Genomic DNA, 23,680 nt, shown 5'->3' on the forward strand with positions numbered 1-23,680 from the left:
TAAAATTGTATGATAATAATAATTATCAAAAGGTACTTACTTCTAATTTAAACTGAGATTAGGACTTGGACTTAGGCTATGCTTGTGGTTGGGACATAAATTACATCATATACATCTTAAGCCCTAAATACTAACAGGAAAGAAAGAACTCCCAAACAATCAACATTTCTAAGTCTTAAAAGAAAAACACTTAGTTTAATAACTGCATAACTTTGATTGTTGATTTCTTTATTCGTGGACAGACGACATAACTTGGCATATCAAGTTCATTGATAAGAAGAGGGTACTAGCTTAAATACTGTACCAATGTTTTAGGCTTGGAAGATCTGGAAAAAATAAGACAGATCTGCTTTTGATAGCAAATGTAGTATCTTCACATGAAATCACAGCAAATTCTCTTAGAAAAATTTACATTTGTTTCTGCGGAGTATTTTTACATTCTTCAGTTCTAGTTTACCATTTTGGGTCCCACATAAAATTTTTGTTAGGTCAAGTTCCCAGTTCACATGAACAATTATCATTCATTTAGTACAGCCCCCCACCAGAATGCAATAAATAAGTTAATAATGGATCACCTCTTCAGGAACAATTGGAGAAGCACATTCTGGAAAACTACTGGCAACACCAAGCCATGCACAGCAATGCTGGGGACGTCCCTCAGGTCCAAACATAGTGTTCCTGAAGACCTATATAACAATTATATGAGTTTACAGTTGCATATGGACTGTTTCTTCAGACACAAAAGAAAGGCATCATAAGTAACCTATGTGTGAAATAAAAGGAAGCAAGGGAAGTGGCAAAGGAATAAAAGGAACCGAAAATGCTCTATGCACATGAATTTCAAATTCTATCGTCATCACGACTATAGGGCATATTGATATGGGAAGTTAGCCACATGCCATGAGGATATTGACGAACCCAGCCTTCAAATAAAATGAGTTGCAAAGGAAAGGAACTCACTGCTGTAAGGTGCTGGTGATAGAAATACAGTTTTCTCAGACTTCCATGCCTTGACAGCTGAAACTCTAGTTCATCAACACATCTGTATTTGAAAGAAATTCATACACATTATTACTGTATGTCAACAAACTTTCATATTGACCAATAATGCATTTACCCCGTAAACAGATTAGTGACATCCAATCAAATACATTGCAGAAACAGATTTTGAATTTAAATGCTATTTTGGAAATATAAGAACCTATATAGAGTAGTTTCCAATAAAACCTTCGATGTCCAGTTTCCCAGACAGAATTTATAATAAAAACTATGATTTCACCCTAATACCATGCTGTTTCCCAATGTCATAATTGTTAGTCCAACACAATGTTTCACATGCAAGCCAACAAAACCTAGTAGAAAGGAAACCAACAAGAGCATGGTGAACTACATAACAGTGCATGGTATAACATACAAGCTCATACCTTAAAATAGCATTTGACTCAAAAGAATCTCAACTATAGGATGTTAGGATCCTGCCTTTGGAATCGGGTTATGGTCCTACGATTCACCACCGGATCGAAGCGAGCGAGTGTCTACCTTTACGACCTATATTGAATTACAGTTAAGGGCTCAATAGAGAGAACCCTACAATCTTTGAACTTTAGGAGTTCACAACCTTGAGGAAATTTGTGCTTCCTTTATTCCATAAGAAAATAACTTTTAAATAGTAACAAGAGAGGGTAGCCTAGCCTCTAACCCTTAACCCTACTTGCCATAATTAAGAATAGATAATTAAGGAAAACTTATTTAAGGAAGATCCTAAGATTTATTTATTTTACCTAGCAAAATATTAAGAAAGATAATTAAGGAAAACTTGATGATCCTAAGAATCACCTATAATAGCTAAATAGGAAATTAATTAGTAAAACATTGGAACAATGTAACATCACTCCCTCCCTTGGAAATGCACTTGTCCTCAAGTGCAAAGAGAATTGTTGCTTTCCCCTCCATGCAACCTTTAACTTGTAGTCTATGGAGCACCTATGCCCTTATTAGCATAGACAGAACTTTTAGACTCCAATTTTACCTCATCGTACGCCATCCATCCTCAGGTTGTTTATTATTTTCCCAAATTTGCATGGAGAACAACCTTGTGCATTGATGACCATTTACGTACTGCCCGTCGTAGTTGAAACAAAGCCCTCCACTTCGCCTTTCTTCCATCTCTGCCCTGGTGAGACGTTTCATCATTTGTGGTCCAGTTGGATTGGTGGTGTTCGTTGCATAGGTGGAAGGCTATTATTTCGTCACCCACCCCGCCTCTCATACAAGCAGGCCAAACTCATAGCACTAGTGAGGTCTTTTGGGTGTTGAGTCTCTACCACTACTTTAATATAATCTTGCAAACCACTAATGAACGATTGCACCTCTTGTTCTGCGGTTAGAGGGTTTGCACGTGTTGCAAGTTGCTCAAACAAACGTTGTTACTACGTGACTGTCTCATCTTGTTTTAGTTTTGCTAAATCTCCAAATTTATTATTGCGAATAGGCGGGCCAGATCTTAGATTGCGATATTGCTTAAAATCATCCCAACTCAAGTAAGGTCGGTCTCTATCTAACTTTAAAAAACATAATTGCACGTCACCCTCTAGATGAGGAGATGCTAAGCCCACTTTATCTTCCTCCGAGATGCGGTGGTGACAAAAAATATGTTCGCACTTGTTTAACCAGCCTAAGGGTCACCTTGACCACCATAACAAGGAAAGTCCAATTTGGAATACCTTAGAACATAAGAGCTCACCTCAGCTCGGCCCGAACTACTATTTTTTGTTGTTGGCTTGTCAATTCTGCCTCCACTTACACTACTGTCCTCCTCTCCACTCTGGCATGCTGACTTAGCTACTGCAATTTCTTGGGACAGACCCTCCAATTTCTCAGTAGTCTTTGTCACTACGAGCCATCTCTTCAGCTGCACGTAATTTGTCATCTTGATACATCTTTATAAACGCCTCCAACTGCTGTTGTAAACTTCGTAAATCACCCATAACAGTAGGCTTTGATACCAAGTTGTTACGGTCCTGCATTTGGGATCGGGTTATAGGTCTATGATTCACCATGGGATCGAAAGCGAGTGAATAGTTTTTGCTTGAGTGTCTACCTTTACGACCTATATTGAATTACAATTAAGGGCTCAATAGAGAGAACTCTACGATCTTTGAACTCTAGGAATTCACAACCTTGAAGAAATTTTTGTTTCCTTTATTCCATAAGAAAATAATGTTTAAATAGTTACAAGAGAGGGTAAGCTAGCCTCTAACCCTTAACCATACTTCATAATTAAGAACAGACAATTAAGGAAAACTTATTTAAGGAAGATCCTAAGATTTATCTATAATAACTAAATAGGAAATTAACTAGCAAAATATTAAGACAATTAAGGAAAACTTAATGATCCTAAGAATCACCTATAATAGCTAAATAGGAAATTAATTAGTAAAACATTAGAATTTTGTAACATAGGAGGCGAGGCTGCTATGAAAAGCTATATGCACAATCAAAGTGCGTTTCCAATTCCCTAATGGGAAAACAGACTTCAAATTTCACAGACAAGTGAATCTATGATTCCTTGATCATTATATTACAAAATGCTGTTGAGTGACTCCATCATGAGATTAGTTCTTCTCCATTTTCAGTTTTTGACACATTTTCTCAAGGATGCATTATTTACTGTTCAAACTAGGATAAATTCAATGAAAGGCTAACATCTTTTCAGTGATTTCAAATTTCAATCAAAGAGAATTAAAGGGCACAAGCTTGATTTTTATTCCCATTGGGATCTGACTTCCTGTAATTTAACACTTAAACCTGCTAATCAAATCTACAATATACACCACCATGCTTTTTGATTAAAAAGCTGAAAGAAATCATAAATACAAAATAAAAGACATGAAACATGAAAGAAAGTAGCTTCTAAAATTCTTTTCCTTTTCAATGTTTTTATCTTTTGGCTAGGGATATAAAAGAGAGAGACAACCAGCGGCTGGTACAGTCAACACAGAAAAGATCATAGCATAGACATAGACCTGAATGAAAAGGGCATTTATTTTTCAATAGAACATCTAATAGTTTGCAGGAATAACCACCCAATTGACATCTTACTGCGAAAGGTTTAGTTTAGGTCCCAACATTTTTTATGGCTCAACTTATAGCATATAACTTTGCACTTTGCTTTCTCTTGTGATTGTTTTGTTATTTGTGATTCTACATAACTAAGATAAAACCCAGAACTCAGCTCTCTAAAGATGTCATTTAACCTACAAAACCACAATTATATTAGTTGAGATTTCAGAGAAAGCTGTTTATAGCCATTCCTTAAAAGAACCAATTTCAACAGGGTGCGCGTTTGTATGTATATTGCAGAATTAAACAATGCTTCATATATCAATTTTCACCAAGTATCAAAATTGAAACAGAACAATCTATTTATTTTCCACTAACTACTTAATATAAAATATTATGTTATCTAAAGTAAGAGCATTTGCACTTTTCTGCACCTAGAGCACCAAGCCTAGACATGCACTTTATGACCTTTCACATGTGCAGTCTCCTTAGTTAACATAACAGCCATGGTCCTTTGGGGCTTGACATGCACACATTTCTGACAGCCACCAAACAATCTAACTGAGCTTTTAACCAGAGTATTTCATTGTTTCACAAAATTATTTTGGTAATTAATAGTTTGGTACAATGTTAAATAAAAGTTCAAGAATACCTGGACCAGTTATAAGCAGCATTTCCTTCTGACAGTAAGCCTTCTTTTCCAGTGGAGACAGTAGCTTTCTCCAAATGTCTTATGTTTATAGATGACCGAGCAGATGTAACAATCATCAATATTGACAACCAGTCTTTACGAAATTCCTGCTTAAAAATGAAAAATGTGATGCAACTAGAAACATGCCCATTAAGAAGCACATGCTGTAATGAGAAAAAAAATAATGGAGAAGAAAATAAATGTGGCAGTAAAGATAGAACAAAGCACAGTTCAATAAGAAAATCCAGATCATTATCCATGGTAAGAGAAAAATCAAATTTGGAAAGCTCAAGCCTTAAACTCCAGTATAACTATCATAAAGTTGGATCAGAAATAGAGGACCTATCTTGTAAAGACACATCACAGAAGAAATCTCAACAAAATCTAAAAAACTATTGGCAGTCTCTTCCCAATCTGTCGAGCTTTGCATGATGCGAATATAAGTCTACAAAGCAAAAGCAGTATATAAATATGTTGGGAATGTGGTACTGGCTTTATAAATGTAGCGCAATTTGAAGGCATTTGGGGGCTGAATTCAAGAGGGCAGGGGCTGCGTATTTAAGAAATTAGCTGAATTAGGGTGTAATATGGAAACAAGCAAAAAGATATGAAAACCTATAAAGCTGAGGATTCTAGGAATGATTCATTAGTAATGCATAAACCTTAAGGAAAATATGCATCACAATCACAATCCTCATATAGTACAGAACACCAAAGCAGAAATTTTTTTTCATTTCATCCTAAATAATTTGTTCTAGACAACCTCTTAAAGAGGCTACCTGCAAGGATATCCACATAATGAAGTTTCCACCAAGTTGTGACTAAGAGTTAAGATCCTTAAGGAAGAAATCCTCTCATTTGACAAAGTATTTACTGATACTGCTAATTCAACAGCTTCCTAAGGAGCTCTGCACATATTTTATTTTTGGTATGGAATTTCTTCAAGATGGAAAACTTGCAATTTGCAAATAAGTTCCACTAGGCATCCACAAGCTAGTTCCATGAAATCATAGATATATCTATCCAGTCAGATTACGACGACAAACTATTAAACAATAAATTACTATATGCTGATTAGTGTGAGCAGTCCATTCAATCACACCATTCAAATATGAAACCAGTTCCTCCAGAGCATTCAATTAATTAATTGGAATGGATCAGCTGGAATTCTAGCAACATAAGAATGTAATTTGGAAAAACTATCAATTGCTGTTTAATAGAATCTCTACTCTGAGAAATGAGCAATCTTAACCGAGACTCTGGATGCAGTATAGTGAAACTTAAAATTCTAGTAAAGAGAAGGGAAATATTCTATGTCAAGACCACCATAAGACTACTTCTGTTACTACCAACCATCAAAAGTAAAAGAGATCTAACAAAAGGATTCATAGAAATACAATAAAACAAACAAATGTGGTTGGTCGCAAGCACGTACACAGAATAACATGTGTATGCGTGCTTATTTGAATAAGCTTTCCTAATGGTGCTAATTCCTACCCCGACATAGTTGCTAGACTTAACAGAGAATATGCACCCAATCAGCTGTAAACATTTATGGATACAGACATGCATACAAATGCACATGTAGGTACAAAAAGAAATGGATAGAAACCCCAAGGCATGTAACAGTATATTGAGTGTCCTTTCATCGATTACAGGGTTGAGAGAATAAAGTACAACTACTGTACTTTTTTCCTTCTTTCAAACAACATCAAACCGATTACATCTCTTCGAGTTTCAACCATCTCAATATAGGATATCTTTCATATATGAGAGACAAATGCTCCAGCATTTTCTTTTTGTGATGCTATCTAATTCTGAATCGTAGTCGGAGTACTTCAAAAGCAAAAAGGCATCAGCTCAAATAAGAAAATGTCGCCACAAAATATAAAAAGCACTTAGAAAGATTTCTTACGGATAGATCACATGTGATGGCGGAAACATTTTCACTCTGTGGTTTTGGTATGTTTTCAAGATGTTGAACTATCTGCTGTAGCAGCCCTTTCAAGCTAGCATCCAGATCAAGAGCCAGCATTCCTGGAGTTCCCAGCAAAAACCGGATTCTCCCAGCACAAGAAGAAAGGTATGATAATGCATATCCTCGAATAGCTGCATCATAGTTCAAGATTTTCATCCATAGAGTATAAGAAGTCTGTGAACGAAGAAAACAGAATCACAAAATATAAAGCAGTTGCACAGTCACATGTTTGGCTGATATTTAAGAAAACATAAAAGTTATAGCAATTAACATTAAAGCCATATCCATTTTTATTAAAAAACAGAACTTTTCTAACTCTTCTAAACCTGTCTGCATTCTCTGTTAATAAAAATCAGAAGAAGAATTGCAGCAGTTACTCTACACTTTTATTCAAAAAGTTGAACCATCAGTTTAGCAGCTGTTCGAGACAGGTAAAAGTGTTCTGCATGATAGTGTAACATACAGCTTCAGAACATAAACAATAATAAGAGAGAGATGCCATGATAAAATATGGACCGAGTATTTACACCATTACATTGGTAATTGCTTTGCCTGCAGTTTGCAGTTGAATGCTGATGAATTATAAATATTGGACTTCCTGTGTCAAGGATGGGAGAGTGGTTCTTTACTGTTTCAGTTGTTCGCACTTAATGTCCATTGCTTAGACTTCCAGATTTCTAGAACATATCAGTTTGCGGACAATATGGAAATTCCTTCGTTTCTGAGCTTTGGGTTTACCAACTATCATTTTAGAGTTAATATCATTTTTTTTCAAAAGAAAATAACAACTATCATTTCATAGACTATTCCATAGCATTCCAAGGTTTAGGAACATAAACACCAATTATAACTTTTACTTTTAACTCGACATAAATACCATAAATCAATTTCAAACAAACTTAAAGCGCCATAGAACCTAGAATCAAGAGAGCTAATTAATAATGATGAAGGCCATTCATTAAAGATATGTCAGGGAAAAGCATTGCAATGTCTATGAAATGATAGTTGTCAGAACTGCACCAGCCAAAAGAAAGTAAATAAACTTGTCAGAACTGCACTGCATTTTTGTGCATTTGATTTCACAGATTTATATATGTGGACTTTATTTATATAGACCACACATTTCAAATCAGCACAAAGTATGATAGTCCGGGAAGCAGAAACCAAAAATTTGCTTCATCAAGATCATTCTAACCTGCAATATACTTGCGCACTAAACAACATAGGCGATCCATTCCATCTAGTAAGAAACCTATAGTTGGGTCATTTGGATCCTGCAACAAAAATAGCACAACTTTAAACTAACATTTACAAGTTTGTAAACAACTCAATCAAGTTTATGTCCCATACTGATACTAGTTAGGGTTGGCCATTCAGACCCCCTTTGCAGGTCAGTTAGGAGTGTTGGCAAGTAGAAACCATATTACTAACAGAAATGTCATGGCAATAGATTTAAGTGATGCATGGAAGAAGCTGACGTACTATGTCTACTGGTACCATTCGAGCAGCTTTAGATTTTGATGAGGCAATTCCTACATGTTGGAAGTACCAGATGACCTCGGATTGAGCCAAAGCCAGAGCAGAAAATACCATCTGTAGGGAACATTATAAAGTTGGTGAAAACTGTTGCAACCAGCATTATTTCATGCATGCTATGAGTAATAAAGTCAAATTAATATCTATGAAGTGAAAAAGGAATGAGAGTGAAAAGTTGGACCATTTTCTTATCCCCTTTATTTCATTCTGTTATCCTTCTCTATTCCTAGATCAGGCTAAAATACTTTGTTACAGGATTTTTACTAATAGACCTTTATAACATGAAGAGTTTACAAATAACTGGAAAGTAAATGTATCACAATAACAAAAGATGGTAATCACAGGGATGGGTCTTACTGATTTTTAATATTAGAATAAGAAAATGAATTTAACAAAGTAAAACTCACTGATATCCAAACAGACTGAATGTGGAACAAGGATACCCTTTGAAATAGCAAAAGCTAAATGCCGAAAGAATAAGTTTCCAAGTAGTTCTTTAAGTTCATAACATTCTCTTCTAACAACATTCTAGCAAAAAACAATTAGAAGCTTCCTAAAATTCTTCAACCTATTTTGTAATTGCCTGAGATGGAAACAAGGATTTTCAGCCCACGTCTAAAAGAGGTCCAAAATACCCAAACTGGTTAGCTCCATAAACAATCAGCGACTTACAAAAAATATAGTGTGATATATGCACATGAAAGCTTCCTAATTAAGAAATTACAATAAAAGTGCAGTCACCTCAACCATCCTGTTAGAAATTGTCCGCAATAACTCTATTACCTGGATATTTGGAGCCAGCAAACTTGGCTGATCAGTAAAAAAGAGCACCATTCTTCCAATTTCTTGCTTCAACAATATTCTCCTCTCGTGGTGAATGGAATCACAAGATAAGAGCGCCTGCTCATGCACTTCACTGCAAAAATTTGCCAGTTTCCAAATTACATTGATGCTGGAACACCAGTCATGCTGGGTCATCCTCGTCCCCACAGGAATTCCACTTAGGTAATCAATTTCTTCTACTCTTTTTATTATTTAAGATGGAACTTTGAAGGTCATCTAATGAATGCTAATAGCTGCTTTCAGAAATTTTAACATGAAAGAAGGCAAACAAGAGAAATTTATGGCATTATCTACAAAGACGAAATGAAATTCCTAAGGTCTTGTATTACAAATTGCAATAATAAAATAATTATTGGAATGTTAATTCGGGGGAAAGAATGTCAATTCGGGGGAAAGAATAGCTTCACATTTTAGCTTTTTAGAATATATATAGATGGTCAAGGATTCATCCAGTTTGCTAGTCTAATATCTTAATCATTTTTCATCACCACCAGCCCAAAATTTCCAGCCAGTGAGCATTCTCTATAAGCAAAAAGAAAATAATTTATAGTGCTATTAAAATATCTATATCTATATCTTCCAATTTCTTAACATACTAGCCTCCTCAAATACATGGGGAAAATATCTATTTGTTCTCATATTCAAAGGATTTCATTATAAAACTAAGGAAACTTGTCTCTTTAGGAAATAATAGGTCTTGTTTTATGAATTTTTCACATTGGTCAAGTAAAAATGTAATAACACATTTAGTTCTTTGCATCAAAACTATTTAAAGTATCAGCTATACCTTATCATTTTCTCAACCTGCTTTGCCACACTGTACTCCAAGTCTGCTTCTTTTTGTTTACTGCGTCCAGATTTAGCCATCTTCTTCGACTCTAATATCCGTGGCAAAACATATAATTGATAATCCTCGTGTAGTAGCACATACTGCACATTCAAGATTTCAGTAAAATCTAATATTGCAATTGGAGCATGCAGTTTTGTTGATAAACAGTACCACTCACCTCATCTCTGAATACTGTCAGAATCAGATTTTCCTTCAGTACAACCTGAAGACCATTTGAAAAAAATAAAGGAAATTTAAGATAACAAGAAAATACTGCAAGATGTATTCAAGGCACTATCATCTCCATAAATGATCAGAAGAATAAGAGTGCTATATTACTTGGAAGAAAATGTATAACTGAAAAAAGAATCAGACTTTGAGAAGCAGAAAAACCAAATGAGAAGTTAGTGGCACATCCATATTCATGCCCACTAAAATTTTAAAGCAATGATGTTTTCAATGCAAAATGTATAAAATTTTAAGGAAACAGATGGAGAAAATAAAAACATGTGAACTAATAACCAAATTTTGCACATACTAACATTAGTGACTAGTCAAACCATCACATTGTCATAGCTTCACTTATTTCCCATGGATGAGAGGTTGTCTCTCTGCCAGAACCGAACCAAGGCCAATTTTCAAGGTGGACTAGCCTTGGTATTTGGATTCATTTAGGGGTCAAACCAGCCCTTAGAATATAAGTAAATTTTATTGTTTGGCTGAGCCTAGTCAATGGACCTCCCAAACTTCCACGCCAGGACAAGGCCCACAAAATGAACAACTCTACTAGGAAGATAGCTTTTTGGTATAGAGCTTCTTAACTATACTTTTAATAAGAAGTATTAGGAATCCTCTTAAACCAAGAAACACACGACAGGGGTGAGGAGAGAAGATGGATTTGCTGCTTTTGCCATCCCTTTAGGAAATCAAAGGGGAGAGCGGGCAGAGAATAACAAAAGTGTGGGGCAAGGGCAGTTATCTACATTTACTTTCGTAATTTTAATTGAATATGAGGTATGAAAGTTGAGAGTTAATTTCTTAACATTATGCAGGGGCAAGTGCTAAACCATGGGAAATTGATGGAAGCCACCTCTAGGATCTGCATTACCTCATGGCCAGGGTCATGGGCTATACTCCACGTCTAACTAGCATGTCAGCAATTTGAGTGGATAAGAATGCGATAACCATGTTCCAGCCGGGAGACAAATTATTAATTTGATCTATATACATGATCTTGGGCAGTTTTAATTTTATAAGACAAAACCCAAATACTTATGAATGGCATCCAATAACACAACTATAACTTCAGTGAAAGCATAGCAACCCTTATTGCCACAAAGCTAATAATACTGCATTTCCAGACATCTGAGGTTTCCACGTCAGACAATGCATGCTAAGATTGTGCCCAGTGCTTCAATTAGTGACTACGAAGAAATTGTCATAAAAATGCAATACAAGTATATCTAACTTGTGTGTTTTATATGATGAAACTTTTGAATGTAAATAAGCAATACCACGTAGCAGACATATTTCATCTCATCGAATATATCACCCAGAGAGTGCGTAGTAAATGATATGAAGAGAGAAAATTAATACGTATAAATAATTAAGGCTATTAATCATGTGGGTCATACCAGAGCAATATCGATGCTAGTGACACGAAGTAGCTCATCAGGACAAACAAGATATCCAAGTAGCACCCATTCCCTATAAGATGTGACATCTGCTAGATCTTGGGCCCTCTAAAGTGCAAAAGTTAATAGAAGAGCAATTAGGAAAAACCATTGCAATTACAGAAGTGCTTAAAGTTAGTAATGCGAAAAGTAGCAGTAGTCTTTTTAGCAACTTGATGACAACCCATACTCAAGAAATCTTAACATATTCCGAAAGAATCCCATTTACCATTGGGTGAGCAGAATTTGTAAGTATATCTGGATATCGAGGATGATATGGACTTAGAAATCCCTCATTTCTGAGCTTCCTTGTATCTGTAGATAAGAAAATAATAGGACCCACTGCCTCTAATACCTGGACATTCAAAGCAAAACTTCTGAGAGTAAATATTGGAATTTTTACAGGAAAAAGGAAAAAGAAAAGCCAAAAAGAAAGAAATGGATCGCATATCACAGGACAATGGCAATAGTTTCCAAATAAATATGCAGAGGAAGTATGCAGTTTGTTATGGTCACTTACGCAAGCAAAACCGTCAAATATTGAAGTGATTTCCAGATTTGTTTGCATAATTCTAGAATTTATTTTAACTTTTCATACCTTTGCAATATGGATCTCAAACAAGTAACCAAATAGCAATAAAAAACTGTTATAAGTTATACCTTCTAGTCACCTAAATTCATATATGGCATTAAGTCAAAATTGAGGTCTTCGTGTATGTTCTGAAATTTTGAAAATATTAGGATCCAATACTATGTGGTCATTGGGCCTCCATACCTTACTAGTATTAGTTTTCAAGGACCCAATACACAATTAGTCTATCACTTTAGTAAAACTTAATTTAAAACTGTTTTCCGGGATCCTTCAATGGCAAGACAAGACTGGCATTTTACATCAACGTGTATTTTGACACTTCAAAGTACACATGACTAAATTGGTTCATGTGAACTCATCTCAGCTTTTTATAGTGAAAATGCAGGTATGAAATTTCACATTCTTTGCAATTCAAGAACTGGACTGCATAAAATCGTTGATCAAGAACCAAATTGTACAAGTGTAGGAAAACCTAAAGGAAAATTCTGAAGTTATGCCAAATTGCTTAAGATAGAAAATATATGAAAATGACCTCTCCAATGCGTGGACTGACAAAATTCAGGTCTTCTTGTAACCCTTTCAATGGCGGATCGTAGGAATCTATAAACTGAACCAACCTAATACACAAACACGGAGAGAGAGAGAGAGAGAGAGAGAGAGACATTAATTCTATATTACATTAAATACCAATACATGATAACATTCCTTTAAGAAAAACATTGAAACAGCCATGCGAGAAAAAGATAATATAAACTGCTAAAGATCTTATGCGGATATAAGATTATGTATTTTGCATCACTCTCCATTACATGCAGACTAAAATGGTAAAAATGTGATTTACACTATGTACACTACGAAGGAAAAGTGTAGAAAAGGGTATCAATTTACTCCTCATAAAGTTAAATACATCGCCTTCTTTTAGAATATCTGCCCAATGTTTATTTCTAGATATACTTTGCTACCTCCTTTCCTAGCAGAATCTTAAATTCAAACCAGGACTTGAGAATCAAGATATAAGCATATTTGTATAAAGAATATCACATTTATTCATGAATTTCAACAAGAACGTTGTTTTGAAAGTCCTGAGATTCATTTTGTCAAAGTGCAGTGTGATTGTGTTATTAACCTTCTATATATAATCTTTAGCGAATGCAGAGACAACTATATCAATCAAACACCTGATGTGTAAATGGACCCAAAGGATGTGTGCTCAAACCTAAAATATAATCATAGATTTGAAAATACCACTAGCTGCATACCACTAGAAAAGCTTCTTTGACCAGTTAGCTTCCATATCTGCATCCCATTAAAATTGAAAAATTTCCAACTTTTTCCAAATAACCTTAGTTTGGTTCTTTATGCACAAAATTATTGAAAGTTAACTGCTATAAGAAATTCATCCACAAATAAAAAATTGCAAAGAAAGAGATTCAGGTGATTGTATAAAAACTTAAATGGGGCAGCAGCTAGCTTGTTGCACCAATTTCACTACTCAAGAATTGCATATTATTTTCTTTCATCATAGTAGCATAAACCAAAACCAATCTGGATGTACTCACGAAATTTAACATCTTAACCAAACTACAGCTGGTTTGGTAGATATTACATCTCGTGCTTTACTAACATCATTATTTTCAAATAGTAAGGGTAAAGGACTTCTCACATCATGCAAATCCTACAAACTTAATATTTATTTATTTATAATAATCGAGTACATAATAAATTCTGATCCAAACTTAACAAGAAACAAAATGGAGCATGGCTAGTTCCACTAGAACTCTCCCATCTAGAAGGACCCCATTAATCAATAGTATTCCATACCGATGATAGAAATCACAGTCTCTGTCATTTCTTGACATGGCATGCAGAAGGTTATACATTTGTAGCATCATTTTTCTCGGGATCTACAAGAGAGTACCAAATTCTAATGTCAAATCTATACAGAAGTTCTCAAATAAAAGATATAAAATTAAGAATATAAAATTATAAAAAAAAAAAAAGAGAAGGAAATACAGGAGAAAGAAACAGAAAGATGACTTGCCTTCTCGGAGAAAAGGTTAACACGTATGAAGGAACAAAAGAGATCCATAAATGCGTGAAGTATAAGTGAGTTCTGATGGGGCTGCAAAATACTGTGCCAAATTATCAGAGATACCATGGGAAAAAAAACAATCATTATGTTTTTGTCCTTCTCTAGTGGAAAAGGCCAAATAGTACAAAAAAGGTTTGAGATATGAGGGAGAAGATGCTACTTGCATCTTCGTGGGTTCCATGCACATCAACAACAGTATGAAGACTAATCAGAAAGTCAAAGCTCTAAAGATCATTTGTCGTTTGAGGCTAATTGTTGACAGCTCAGACCAAGTTGAATCAGAATGATAATATTTTGCAAAACAAAGGACTAGCAATTTTTGATACTCACCAGCAAGGTAATGACTGTACTACTTAGATCCAGTATAAGTCGTAGAGCTTGTTCTCGAAACGCCATCAAGTCAATAAGCAGCTGGTCCACATAATGAAATCTATTACCAGCGAGAAATAAACATTGATTTCCGAAGTAAGCAAACTATATCTTTTTCATCATCAGAAATAGAGAATAGTCCAGATGGAACTGAATCCAAATAAAGGCTTATGAACATAATAGCTTCCAATAAGACTGACTTGAAACATAATAGCTAGCAACCAGAAAGGAAAGGCAATACAGATGATGCAATCTAGAGTTATATATTGTTGATAAGTTAGAATAACTAATTAGTTTTTGTTTGTTAGAGATATGGATAAACATTCTAAGGTTTAGGGATAAGATAAATTAGTTCCTATCTAAGTTTTTTTCTATCCTTTAGCTAGTCGATATAAGTTGTGTTTCTCCTATGTTTGATATATAGAAAAAATATAAGAGAACATTTCTCTTTTTTCCTTTCTCTATAAAATTCTACATGGTATCAGAGCTTAGGGCTTGATCATGAATTTTAAGGCTACCATGGTTGGCTCTAGTTCAGCCACTTCAGAAGCTAGGAGTGGCATGACACCATCAGGGGGAGTTTCTCAGCTACTTCCACCTGTTCCTCTTGAAAATTCTCTTCAAATCACCATTCACAAACTGAATGGCAAGAATTATCTTGAATGGTCTCAGTCCATGAGGTTGGTGATTGATGGAAAAGGGAGACTTGGATACTTGAATGGTGAGATAAAACCACCAACAACCGATGATTCGAAATACAGGCAGTGGCGCTCAGAAAATTCAATAGTTACTGCCTGGTTGATTAACTCAATGGATCCGGTTATTGGAAAACCATTCATGTTTTTGCAGACTGCTCGGGATGTTTGGGAAGCAGTTCGAGAAACCTATTCAGATTTGGACAACCATTCGCAGTTATTCGAATTAAACACCCATATGTGGAAAATGCAACAAGGTAATCGAGAGGTAACAGCTTACTATAATGATATGATGGCTGTTTGGCAGGAATTAGACATGTTTGAAGATGAACAATGGGAGAATCCTAATGACAGTGCTCGGTACAAAAAGAAAATTGAAAGAGGACGAGTATTTGTTTTCTTGGCTAGTTTAAACAAAGATCTTGATGAGGTTCGTGGACGTATATTAGGAAAAAATCCTTTACCAACTATTAGAGAAGTTTTTTCAGAAGTGTGTAAAGAAGAAGCACGACGAAAAGTGATGCTGAATAATGATGAACCAAAAATAGATGCTGACGGATCTGCTCTTGTAACTCGAGGTACAAACTCAGGGGGAAAGCAGAAACCCTGGTGTGATCATTGTCGAAAACCATGGCATACTCGAGATACTTGCTGGAAATTGCATGGGAAACCGAAGAAGAAAACAGGCAGCGATAACACCAAGTTAGGAGGAGATGTACGAGCTTTTCAAGCTAGCAATACTAATCTGGGCCAGCAGTCTTCTTTTGAATCTCTTCCTTTTACCAAGGAACAGATAGAGCACCTGTATAAAATGTTGAAGTCCCAAAATTTAGAAAAATCTGACTTGTCTTGTTTTTTTGCACAATCAGGTAGTTGAAAAAAATGTTTATTTCTATGGATGTCACTTTTTTTGAAGGACAATCATACTTTGACAAATTTCATCTTCAGGGGGAGAACACTAGTGAAGATGTCTCAACTGATTCTGGTTCTGATTTAAATTCTGATTTAACTTTTGAGTTTTTTCAAATAATGGTATTTCTTGGGGGTCTGATCATGTTTCAAAAGAAAATGGGTCGAAAAATAAAGAAAGTGTGGAAACAAATGATTTAAATATTGAAAATACTAAACAGCCTTTGATAAAATCATCTCAAAATCAAAATATTGAAACAACTGATATCTATGCGGAAAAGTTTAAAGGTCTTGTATATTCAAAGGAACATCAAGCACAAAAAAGAGCCACCATCCCACAGCACCATCAAGAATCTAATCAGAGGTTGGATCATGAAATTTATGGTAAGTCTCCAAAACTTCCTACAAATAATCCATCTAGTCAACTTGGTCTTCACATTGCTCTTAGGAAAGGTGTCAGGTCATGTACTAAACATCCTTTGTCAAATTTTGTATCTTACAAAAATATTTCATCACCATATTGTGCTTTTATCTCACAAATGTCTAGTATGGTTATTCCAAATAGTGTTCAGGAGGCTCTAAATGTTCATGAGTGGAAAGAAGCTATTTTGGAGGAGATGAGAGCCTTGGAGAAGAATGCTACTTGGGAAGAAGTGGATCTGCCAGATGGGAAGACAGTTGTCGGATGTAAATGGGTGTTTACTGTGAAGTACAATTCAGATGGATCCTTGGAAAGATATAAAGCTCGTCTAGTAGCTAAAGGATTTACTCAAATATATGGAGTGGACTACTATGAAACTTTTTCTTCTGTGGCGAAACTTAATACTATTCGAAAGTGCTCTTTGTCTCATTGCGGCCTAATCTAGATTGGTCCTTGAATCATCTAGATGTGAAGAATGCCTTTTTGAATGGTGACTTAGAAGAGGAAGTATACATGGAACCTCTACCTGGTTTTGCTCAGAAATTTGGAACCAAGGTATGTAAGCTAAAGCGATCTTTATATGGCCTTAAACAATCTCCTAGAGCATGGTTCGAGAGGTTCACAAAGTTTGTTAAAGGTCAAGGTTATAATCAAAGTCAATCTGATCATACTCTTTTCATAAAGAGTTCTATTGAAGACAAAACTTCTGTTTTAATTGTCTATGTAGATGAAATAATTTTGACTGGAGATGACATAATTGAAATAAGCAGATTGAAACAAAACCTAGCCAAGGAGTTTGAAATGAAAGATTTAGGCCAGCTAAGATACTTTCTTGGAATGGAAGTGGCAAGGTCAAAGAAAGGCATTGTTGTCTCACAACGGAAGTATATTCTAGATCTCTTGAAAGAAACTGGAATGAGTGGTTGTAAACCTTCTGAAACTCCAATTGAAGCTAACTCTAGACTTGGGGAGGTAAAGAATGGTGTTCCAGTAGACACAGGAAGATATCAGAGGTTGGTTGGAAAACTGATTTACTTATCACATACTCGTCCGGACATTGCTTTCGCTGTAAGCTTGGTAAGTCAGTTTATGCATTCTCCATATGAAGAACATCTTGAAGTTGTATATCGAATTCTTCGTTATTTGAAAATTACACCAGGAAAAGGACTTTTTTTCAAGAAAAATGAAAAAAGAGGAGTTGAGGTGTACACGGATGCTGATTGGGCAGGTTCAATCACTGATAGAAGGTCAACTTCTGGATACTGCACATTTGTTTGGGGTAATTTAGTCACATGGAGAAGTAAAAAGCAGAATGTAGTTGCTAGAAGTAGTGCTGAGGCAGAATTCAGATCAATGGCACAGGGAGTGTGTGAGATTCTTTGGCTGAAAAGTGTTCTACAAGAGCTTAAAAGATCTGTGAGTTTACCTATGAAGTTGTATTGTGACAACAAGGCAGCTATCAGTATTGCTCATAATCCTGTTTTACATGACAGGACAAAACATGTTGAAATTGACAGGCACTTCAGAAAAGAAAAACTTGAAGAAGGAATTATGTGTACTCCATTTGTACCAACTATACAGCAAGTGGCAGATATTTTAACTAAAGGGTTATTTAGACAGCAATTTGAATTTCAAGTTAGCAAGTTGGGCATGACAGATATATTTGCTCCAACTTGAGAGGGAGTGTTGATAAGTTAGAATAACTAATTAGTTTTTGTTTGTTAGAGATATGGATAAACATTCTAAGGTTTAGGGATAAGATAAATTAGTTCCTATCTAAGTTTTTTTTCTATCCTTTAGCTACTCTATATAAATTGTGTTTCTCCTATGTTTGATATATAGAAAAAATATAAGAGAACATTTCTCTTTTTTCCTTTCTCTATAAAATTCTACATATATGTTATGCTATGATTGCTATAAGGAATAGCATCCTGGATCATTTAGAATCATTCATGACGACTATGACGCATAGAGAGTCCATGTTCATCAGGAAGTGAATATAGCATTTGCCACACAGCTGGAGGAAAGAATTTTTTTTCTTTTCCTTCTTCATTTGATGATTGTGAATGGTACCTATCCTACCCATCCATCCAATTGCCTGTACTTGGAGGACTTAGTTTCCTCTTGCCTTTCAGTCAAAATATTCCCTTATCATGCTTCATCTGGCCATTATTTAATTTAATTATCAGCAAGATAATATATCAGTCAAAACTTTACAGAGATGATTTCTTGCATGAATATAGAATAGGAATTCATTCTCTTAATGTATGTTATTAAAAGAAAAAAAAAGGAAAAAGCTGATGTCTTCTGTGTTTACCCCTAAGGACTGATAGAAATTAATAGAGTTTAAAATGCAGGGAGGCCTGACATTATGTCCAGATAGACCATTTTCATTAGCTATTATCTACTTATCATGTATGCATCTCATAAAAATATACTTTCTTGAAACTTCTTCTCAAAAGAGGGTCATTAGACCCTAGAAGCGTACACTCTTAGTCAAGATGTGAATCATTTCAGATGCAGGATCATGCAATGATCGGACATACCTACTTCCACATTATTTTAACAAAACTTAAATTCACAATCCTTTGGCAATTGATACTCTTTTTTTTTTCTTAGCAAGAAATGAAGATATAGGCAAAAAATGCTCTAGAAATGCAATCCTCGCAAATTGAAATGAATCGTCTATCGTGTAAAAAGTATGAGATTTTCCACCCCTAACTAGCTATAATATTTTAACAAAATCTCAATGAGTTTAGACTAATCTGGCAAAAAGATTTCTCACCTAATAGTTTTAGCTTCTAGTGGAATGGTTCTTCCATCTTTCAGATAAACTAAGTTAAAAAGAATGATTAACCTTTATGTCTAGCTCATGCTAAATAACATGGCATAGCCCTGACTGACCTATAATATTTTCAAGATTCTAAAATTCATGTGCACTTTATATTAAAGCTTACAAGATATTAAGCCAAACCATTCCTAAAGCTTTAAGCTTGACCTTAACATACCCTCAGTCAACTAACAGATTTTGGAAAATAAGACCATTAAATATCAATTAATTTAATTTAGCTATCACCAAACCGTTCGGCATTTAGACTTAGCTGAATTGAGTTTTTGTGTTGGAGAAATTAACAATTCAATCTGCATTATCATTGCTTATTAAGGAGTTAGATTCTCTTTCCATACAAAAATAAAGTTATCGTTATCATTGATAATGTTTGTCCTTCCTTGGTTGCATCATCCTAGCAATAGCCTTCGGCTCTTCCTTGATTCTACAGTCCCCTGAGACTAATTGAGATAAATGCAATTGTGTGAAGCACAAATTCTATAACTAATATTCACTGAAAAAGGCTTGAAGTTTTACATCCAGAATATGGCATAATAGGAATAGAATTCATTTTTTACCATGAGTGCCATTTTTCTTGAAGAGAAGATGAAAGAAAATATTTTCCCTAAAAGCGAGAGTCATTGAGTTCCCACCACAGTAGGACATTCCCAAGGGTTAAAACAGAATAAGATTTAACTAAATAAACCCACAAGTTTTTAATGTACCTGAAACTCAAAAAAAAAAAAAAAAAAGAGTTCTTTCAAATTAGATGGGAACAATAAATGCTAAGCATAATGTTCTTAGTTTAGATGAAAAATTAAAATAAAGAAACAACTAATCCTTTTTCTGACCATTGAAACTTGATGAAATGCAAGACCAAGATACTTAGGCTAGATTGTGGAGCTATATTAGTTTCTTGATTACTTTAATGAGTCTTAAATCTGTAATTGCAAGGAAACGAAGATACATGAAGATGACAAAAACAAGGGAAATTACTTTTGAAGTTAAAAAAAAAAATTAAAATGCTATAAGCATCTACATTCATTGACACAATTATGGAATCTTGAGAACTGAAAGCACTTAAATTTACTAAAACTTAACTAGCATGCATCTTTAGAATGCAAAATGTGCTTAAACAGTCAAAGGTAATATTTCCAGAACACTAGATTAAATGCATAAACCCATGAAGGCATGCTGATAAACTAATCCTATGTGGGAAAAATGCTTTTGTGCATTGATAAACATGTTCAAGTCATGATGTAATTGAGCTGAGTCGAGTTCATACAGTGGCAAGCACAAGCTCAAGGCTCGAAACTTGGTGTAATCAAGCTTAATTTTTTTATGCTTGAGCTCAAACTCGTTTAAATGTTAGAGATATTTGAGCTCAACTCGGTTATCATTATATATTCGAATAAAAAATTTATTATCTCAAATTAAAGCTTGAATAAGTTCATGTAAGCTCAGATTCCAGCTTGAGCTGACACTTTTATCATATTTATCTAGGATATTAGAGCAAATGTAATTTAATATTCAATTAAGCTTATAAGCTACTCAAGTTGGGTAATTTAATAATCAAGCCCAGCTCAACTCATTACTTGAGCTCCACTGAATAAAGAAAACTTGATTTCGGCTACTTTGAAAGTTGAGTTCTAGCAGCTCATTGGTACCTTGATTCACTTATATAGTACAGTTATTATCCTAGTTCAGCCTAAGAAAATAAAAGAAAACAGAAAATTTTAAATAAACTAATTCAGCATAGTCCTAAATTGATTACAAGGATAATTTATACTAGTATTCATTCACAGCTTTAAATATTAAACATGCTTGAAAGAGAAGCCTGAAAGCACATCCATACCTGGACCCATGGCTCCAAACTCTGCAAATGAACTTCTGCACTATCATTCAGAGCATCCAAAACGACCTTATCAACCTGCATCAACACCTCGCAAGTTATAGAACTCATCTATTTGTCTACAAAATAGACAGGGGGGAAAAGAAACACCTGTATAAATTTATAGTTAAGAGGAAATCTTACTCGTTCCAGTTGTAATTTGCTAAAATGCTCTGGAAACCTTTTTGAGAGCAATAAGCAAATCCTTGGATAATTTGGAAATACACCTGCTTTCCAAAATGCTTCCGAAAACACATGACCAACTGGATCCGGATAGTCCAAAATTTGATTTAATCTATACATTTTGGCCATGAGGCCTTCAGCCACTTCAGTAAGTTGTACTACCCACTGCAAGTTCAAACCCTTATGAGAACCACCCGAACTCTGGACCTGTCCATCAGGACCCCTGTTCCTAGAAGTCCTAAATGCCATCGGAGAGGTCATATCTGGACTCAAATACTCAGTCCATCTTGACGGGCCCTCCCACTCCCTCGATCTTGCACCAGTGGGTGAGAGGGATGCATCACGGACATAAACATCTTGCCGTGACTTTGCCATGAATGAATTAATTAGCCCACTTGGAAACTCTGCAATTTATGTTTAGATAAGAGTCAGCTTTCCATGAAGCTAAGAATTTGGAATTGAAAATGTATCTCCTTGCATACTTCATACTCCTCTTTGTTATGATGGAATGAGGGCTTTATTCTTGTATATCTTTGGAGATAAGGATCCTAGGAATTACATTGTATTTTCATATTCCATACTTTCTCTCAGTCAGGAAAACCAGTTTGAAAAAGAAAAAGCCTTCTCTTTGTCTGGGTTACTTAATTTTGACTGTTAAACATTTATGATGAATATCATTTGAGCATTAAAAAAAAATGCAACACAGAAAAAAAAAAACATAAAGGACCAGAATATCATTAAAAAGGTTAAATATTTTTAAAACTCTTCTTTCTTTCATTTTCACAAAAAGAAATCCAATAGAGTAAAATTAACACAAATTACTAGCATCACAAACAAATAATAAATACATTAATCACTACCATCACAAAAACTAAAAAATAAAAATAAAAATTGCCCAACTCAGTTATCCAAAAAAAATGAAGAAAATATTTCAGAAAGAAAAGAAAATTGAATAGTAGAAAGTAATGTACTTGCTCAGACTTTGAGGAATTATAATCTATTCTACTTTCCCATATTTCCTCAGTAACCAAACAGAAATTATCAAAAACTAGAAGTAAGTTTACCTCAAAAGGGAGAGAGAGAAAGAGGGAGAGAGAAGTACCCAGTTAGAGAGATTGTATGATGGCATAAACGTTGAAGTTCAGATCTGAGACTTTCTAAGTATGAAACAAACATGAGAGAGAGAGAGATTAGTTGGTTGGTTTAAGTAATAAGTAGCAGTAGGAGAGAAAGAAAATAAGAACAGAGATGGATTTCACTATTCTGCCATATATGAAATCTTTTATGACACTTTTGATACTTAAATTATCGACAGAATGAAAATGGTCGCCTTTTTTATGTGTCTCTTTTTTTCTTTTTTCTTTTCTTATTGTTATTGAAAATTTTGTTTTTGCAGTTAATTAGTCACTCTAGCTAAATATTATCTTTGACAAAAAAAAGTTAAAAATCAGAATTATTCAGTTCAATTTAGTTAAGATTATTTATTAATAAATATTTTTTAGACCTGTTTGATTCGGCCGATTAATACAGCTAGTAGTTGATGGCCGATAAATTAAATCATTTGATAAAATTTTATTAGCAATTGTTGTTAGTATGTTAAATTACCATTAAAAATATATATTATTATTAAATATATTTTATTTTATTATATTATATTCAACCAGTGATACAAATATTATAATTATTTAACTATTATTATATTTATTATTAAAAATATTTATAAGAATAATTTGAATAGTCTAAATTTAAATTTAAATTCTACTAATAAAATTTTTTAACTTAAAATACCATTATTATATATATTATAATTATTTAATATTAAGGATAATTTTAAATAATTATTATTTATTATAAAATAGAGAAATTTAGTTTTATATGATCAACTTAAAATAAATATATTAATAAATTTCAATAAAAATAACAGTGTCCAAATAAATAATCAAATCTGCTATTAGCTGATAAAAAAAACTGTAATATAGAATCGATCAGCAACTTATGGGGAATAAATCAGCCATTGACTGTTACTTCTTAAGTGTTTACTAAACGTTTTAATTACATTAAACCTCTAAATCAAACACTCTTTTAGTTT

The 23,680-nt window shown here is 34.3% G+C and overlaps 1 protein-coding gene across 4 annotated transcripts in view; it reads right to left on the reverse strand.

Annotated features, from left to right (window-relative positions):
• Positions 1–22,879, reverse strand: part of LOC8289486 (protein NAP1) — a 30,116-nt gene extending 7,237 nt beyond the window's left edge. Inside the window, exons 1-18 of one of the 4 annotated variants that reach the window (XM_048372687.1) lie at positions 22,694–22,879; positions 21,553–21,995; positions 21,373–21,447; positions 14,627–14,707; positions 14,246–14,326; positions 14,026–14,108; positions 12,737–12,821; positions 11,842–11,967; positions 11,574–11,681; positions 10,118–10,162; positions 9,898–10,040; positions 9,051–9,183; positions 8,214–8,324; positions 7,927–8,005; positions 6,669–6,862; positions 4,715–4,860; positions 961–1,042; positions 576–686 (exon numbers count right to left, since the gene is read on the reverse strand). In XM_048372687.1, the coding sequence (XP_048228644.1) occupies positions 576–686; positions 961–1,042; positions 4,715–4,860; positions 6,669–6,862; positions 7,927–8,005; positions 8,214–8,324; positions 9,051–9,183; positions 9,898–10,040; positions 10,118–10,162; positions 11,574–11,681; positions 11,842–11,967; positions 12,737–12,821; positions 14,026–14,108; positions 14,246–14,326; positions 14,627–14,707; positions 21,373–21,447; positions 21,553–21,966 (2,097 nt within the window). In that variant the 5' untranslated portion in view covers positions 21,967–21,995; positions 22,694–22,879. Of the gene's footprint in view, positions 1–575; positions 687–960; positions 1,043–4,714; positions 4,861–6,668; positions 6,863–7,926; positions 8,006–8,213; positions 8,325–9,050; positions 9,184–9,897; positions 10,041–10,117; positions 10,163–11,573; positions 11,682–11,841; positions 11,968–12,736; positions 12,822–14,025; positions 14,109–14,245; positions 14,337–14,626; positions 14,727–21,372; positions 21,448–21,552; positions 21,996–22,693 lie in introns of those variants that run through there. The other 3 variants (XM_048372688.1, XM_048372689.1, XM_048372690.1) reach the window with 3 other exon arrangements.
• Positions 22,880–23,680: the final 801 nt, after the last annotated feature.

Source organism: Ricinus communis, chromosome 4 (genome assembly GCF_019578655.1).
Source record: "Ricinus communis isolate WT05 ecotype wild-type chromosome 4, ASM1957865v1, whole genome shotgun sequence".
In the NCBI taxonomy this organism is placed as follows: Eukaryota; Viridiplantae; Streptophyta; class Magnoliopsida; order Malpighiales; family Euphorbiaceae; genus Ricinus; species Ricinus communis.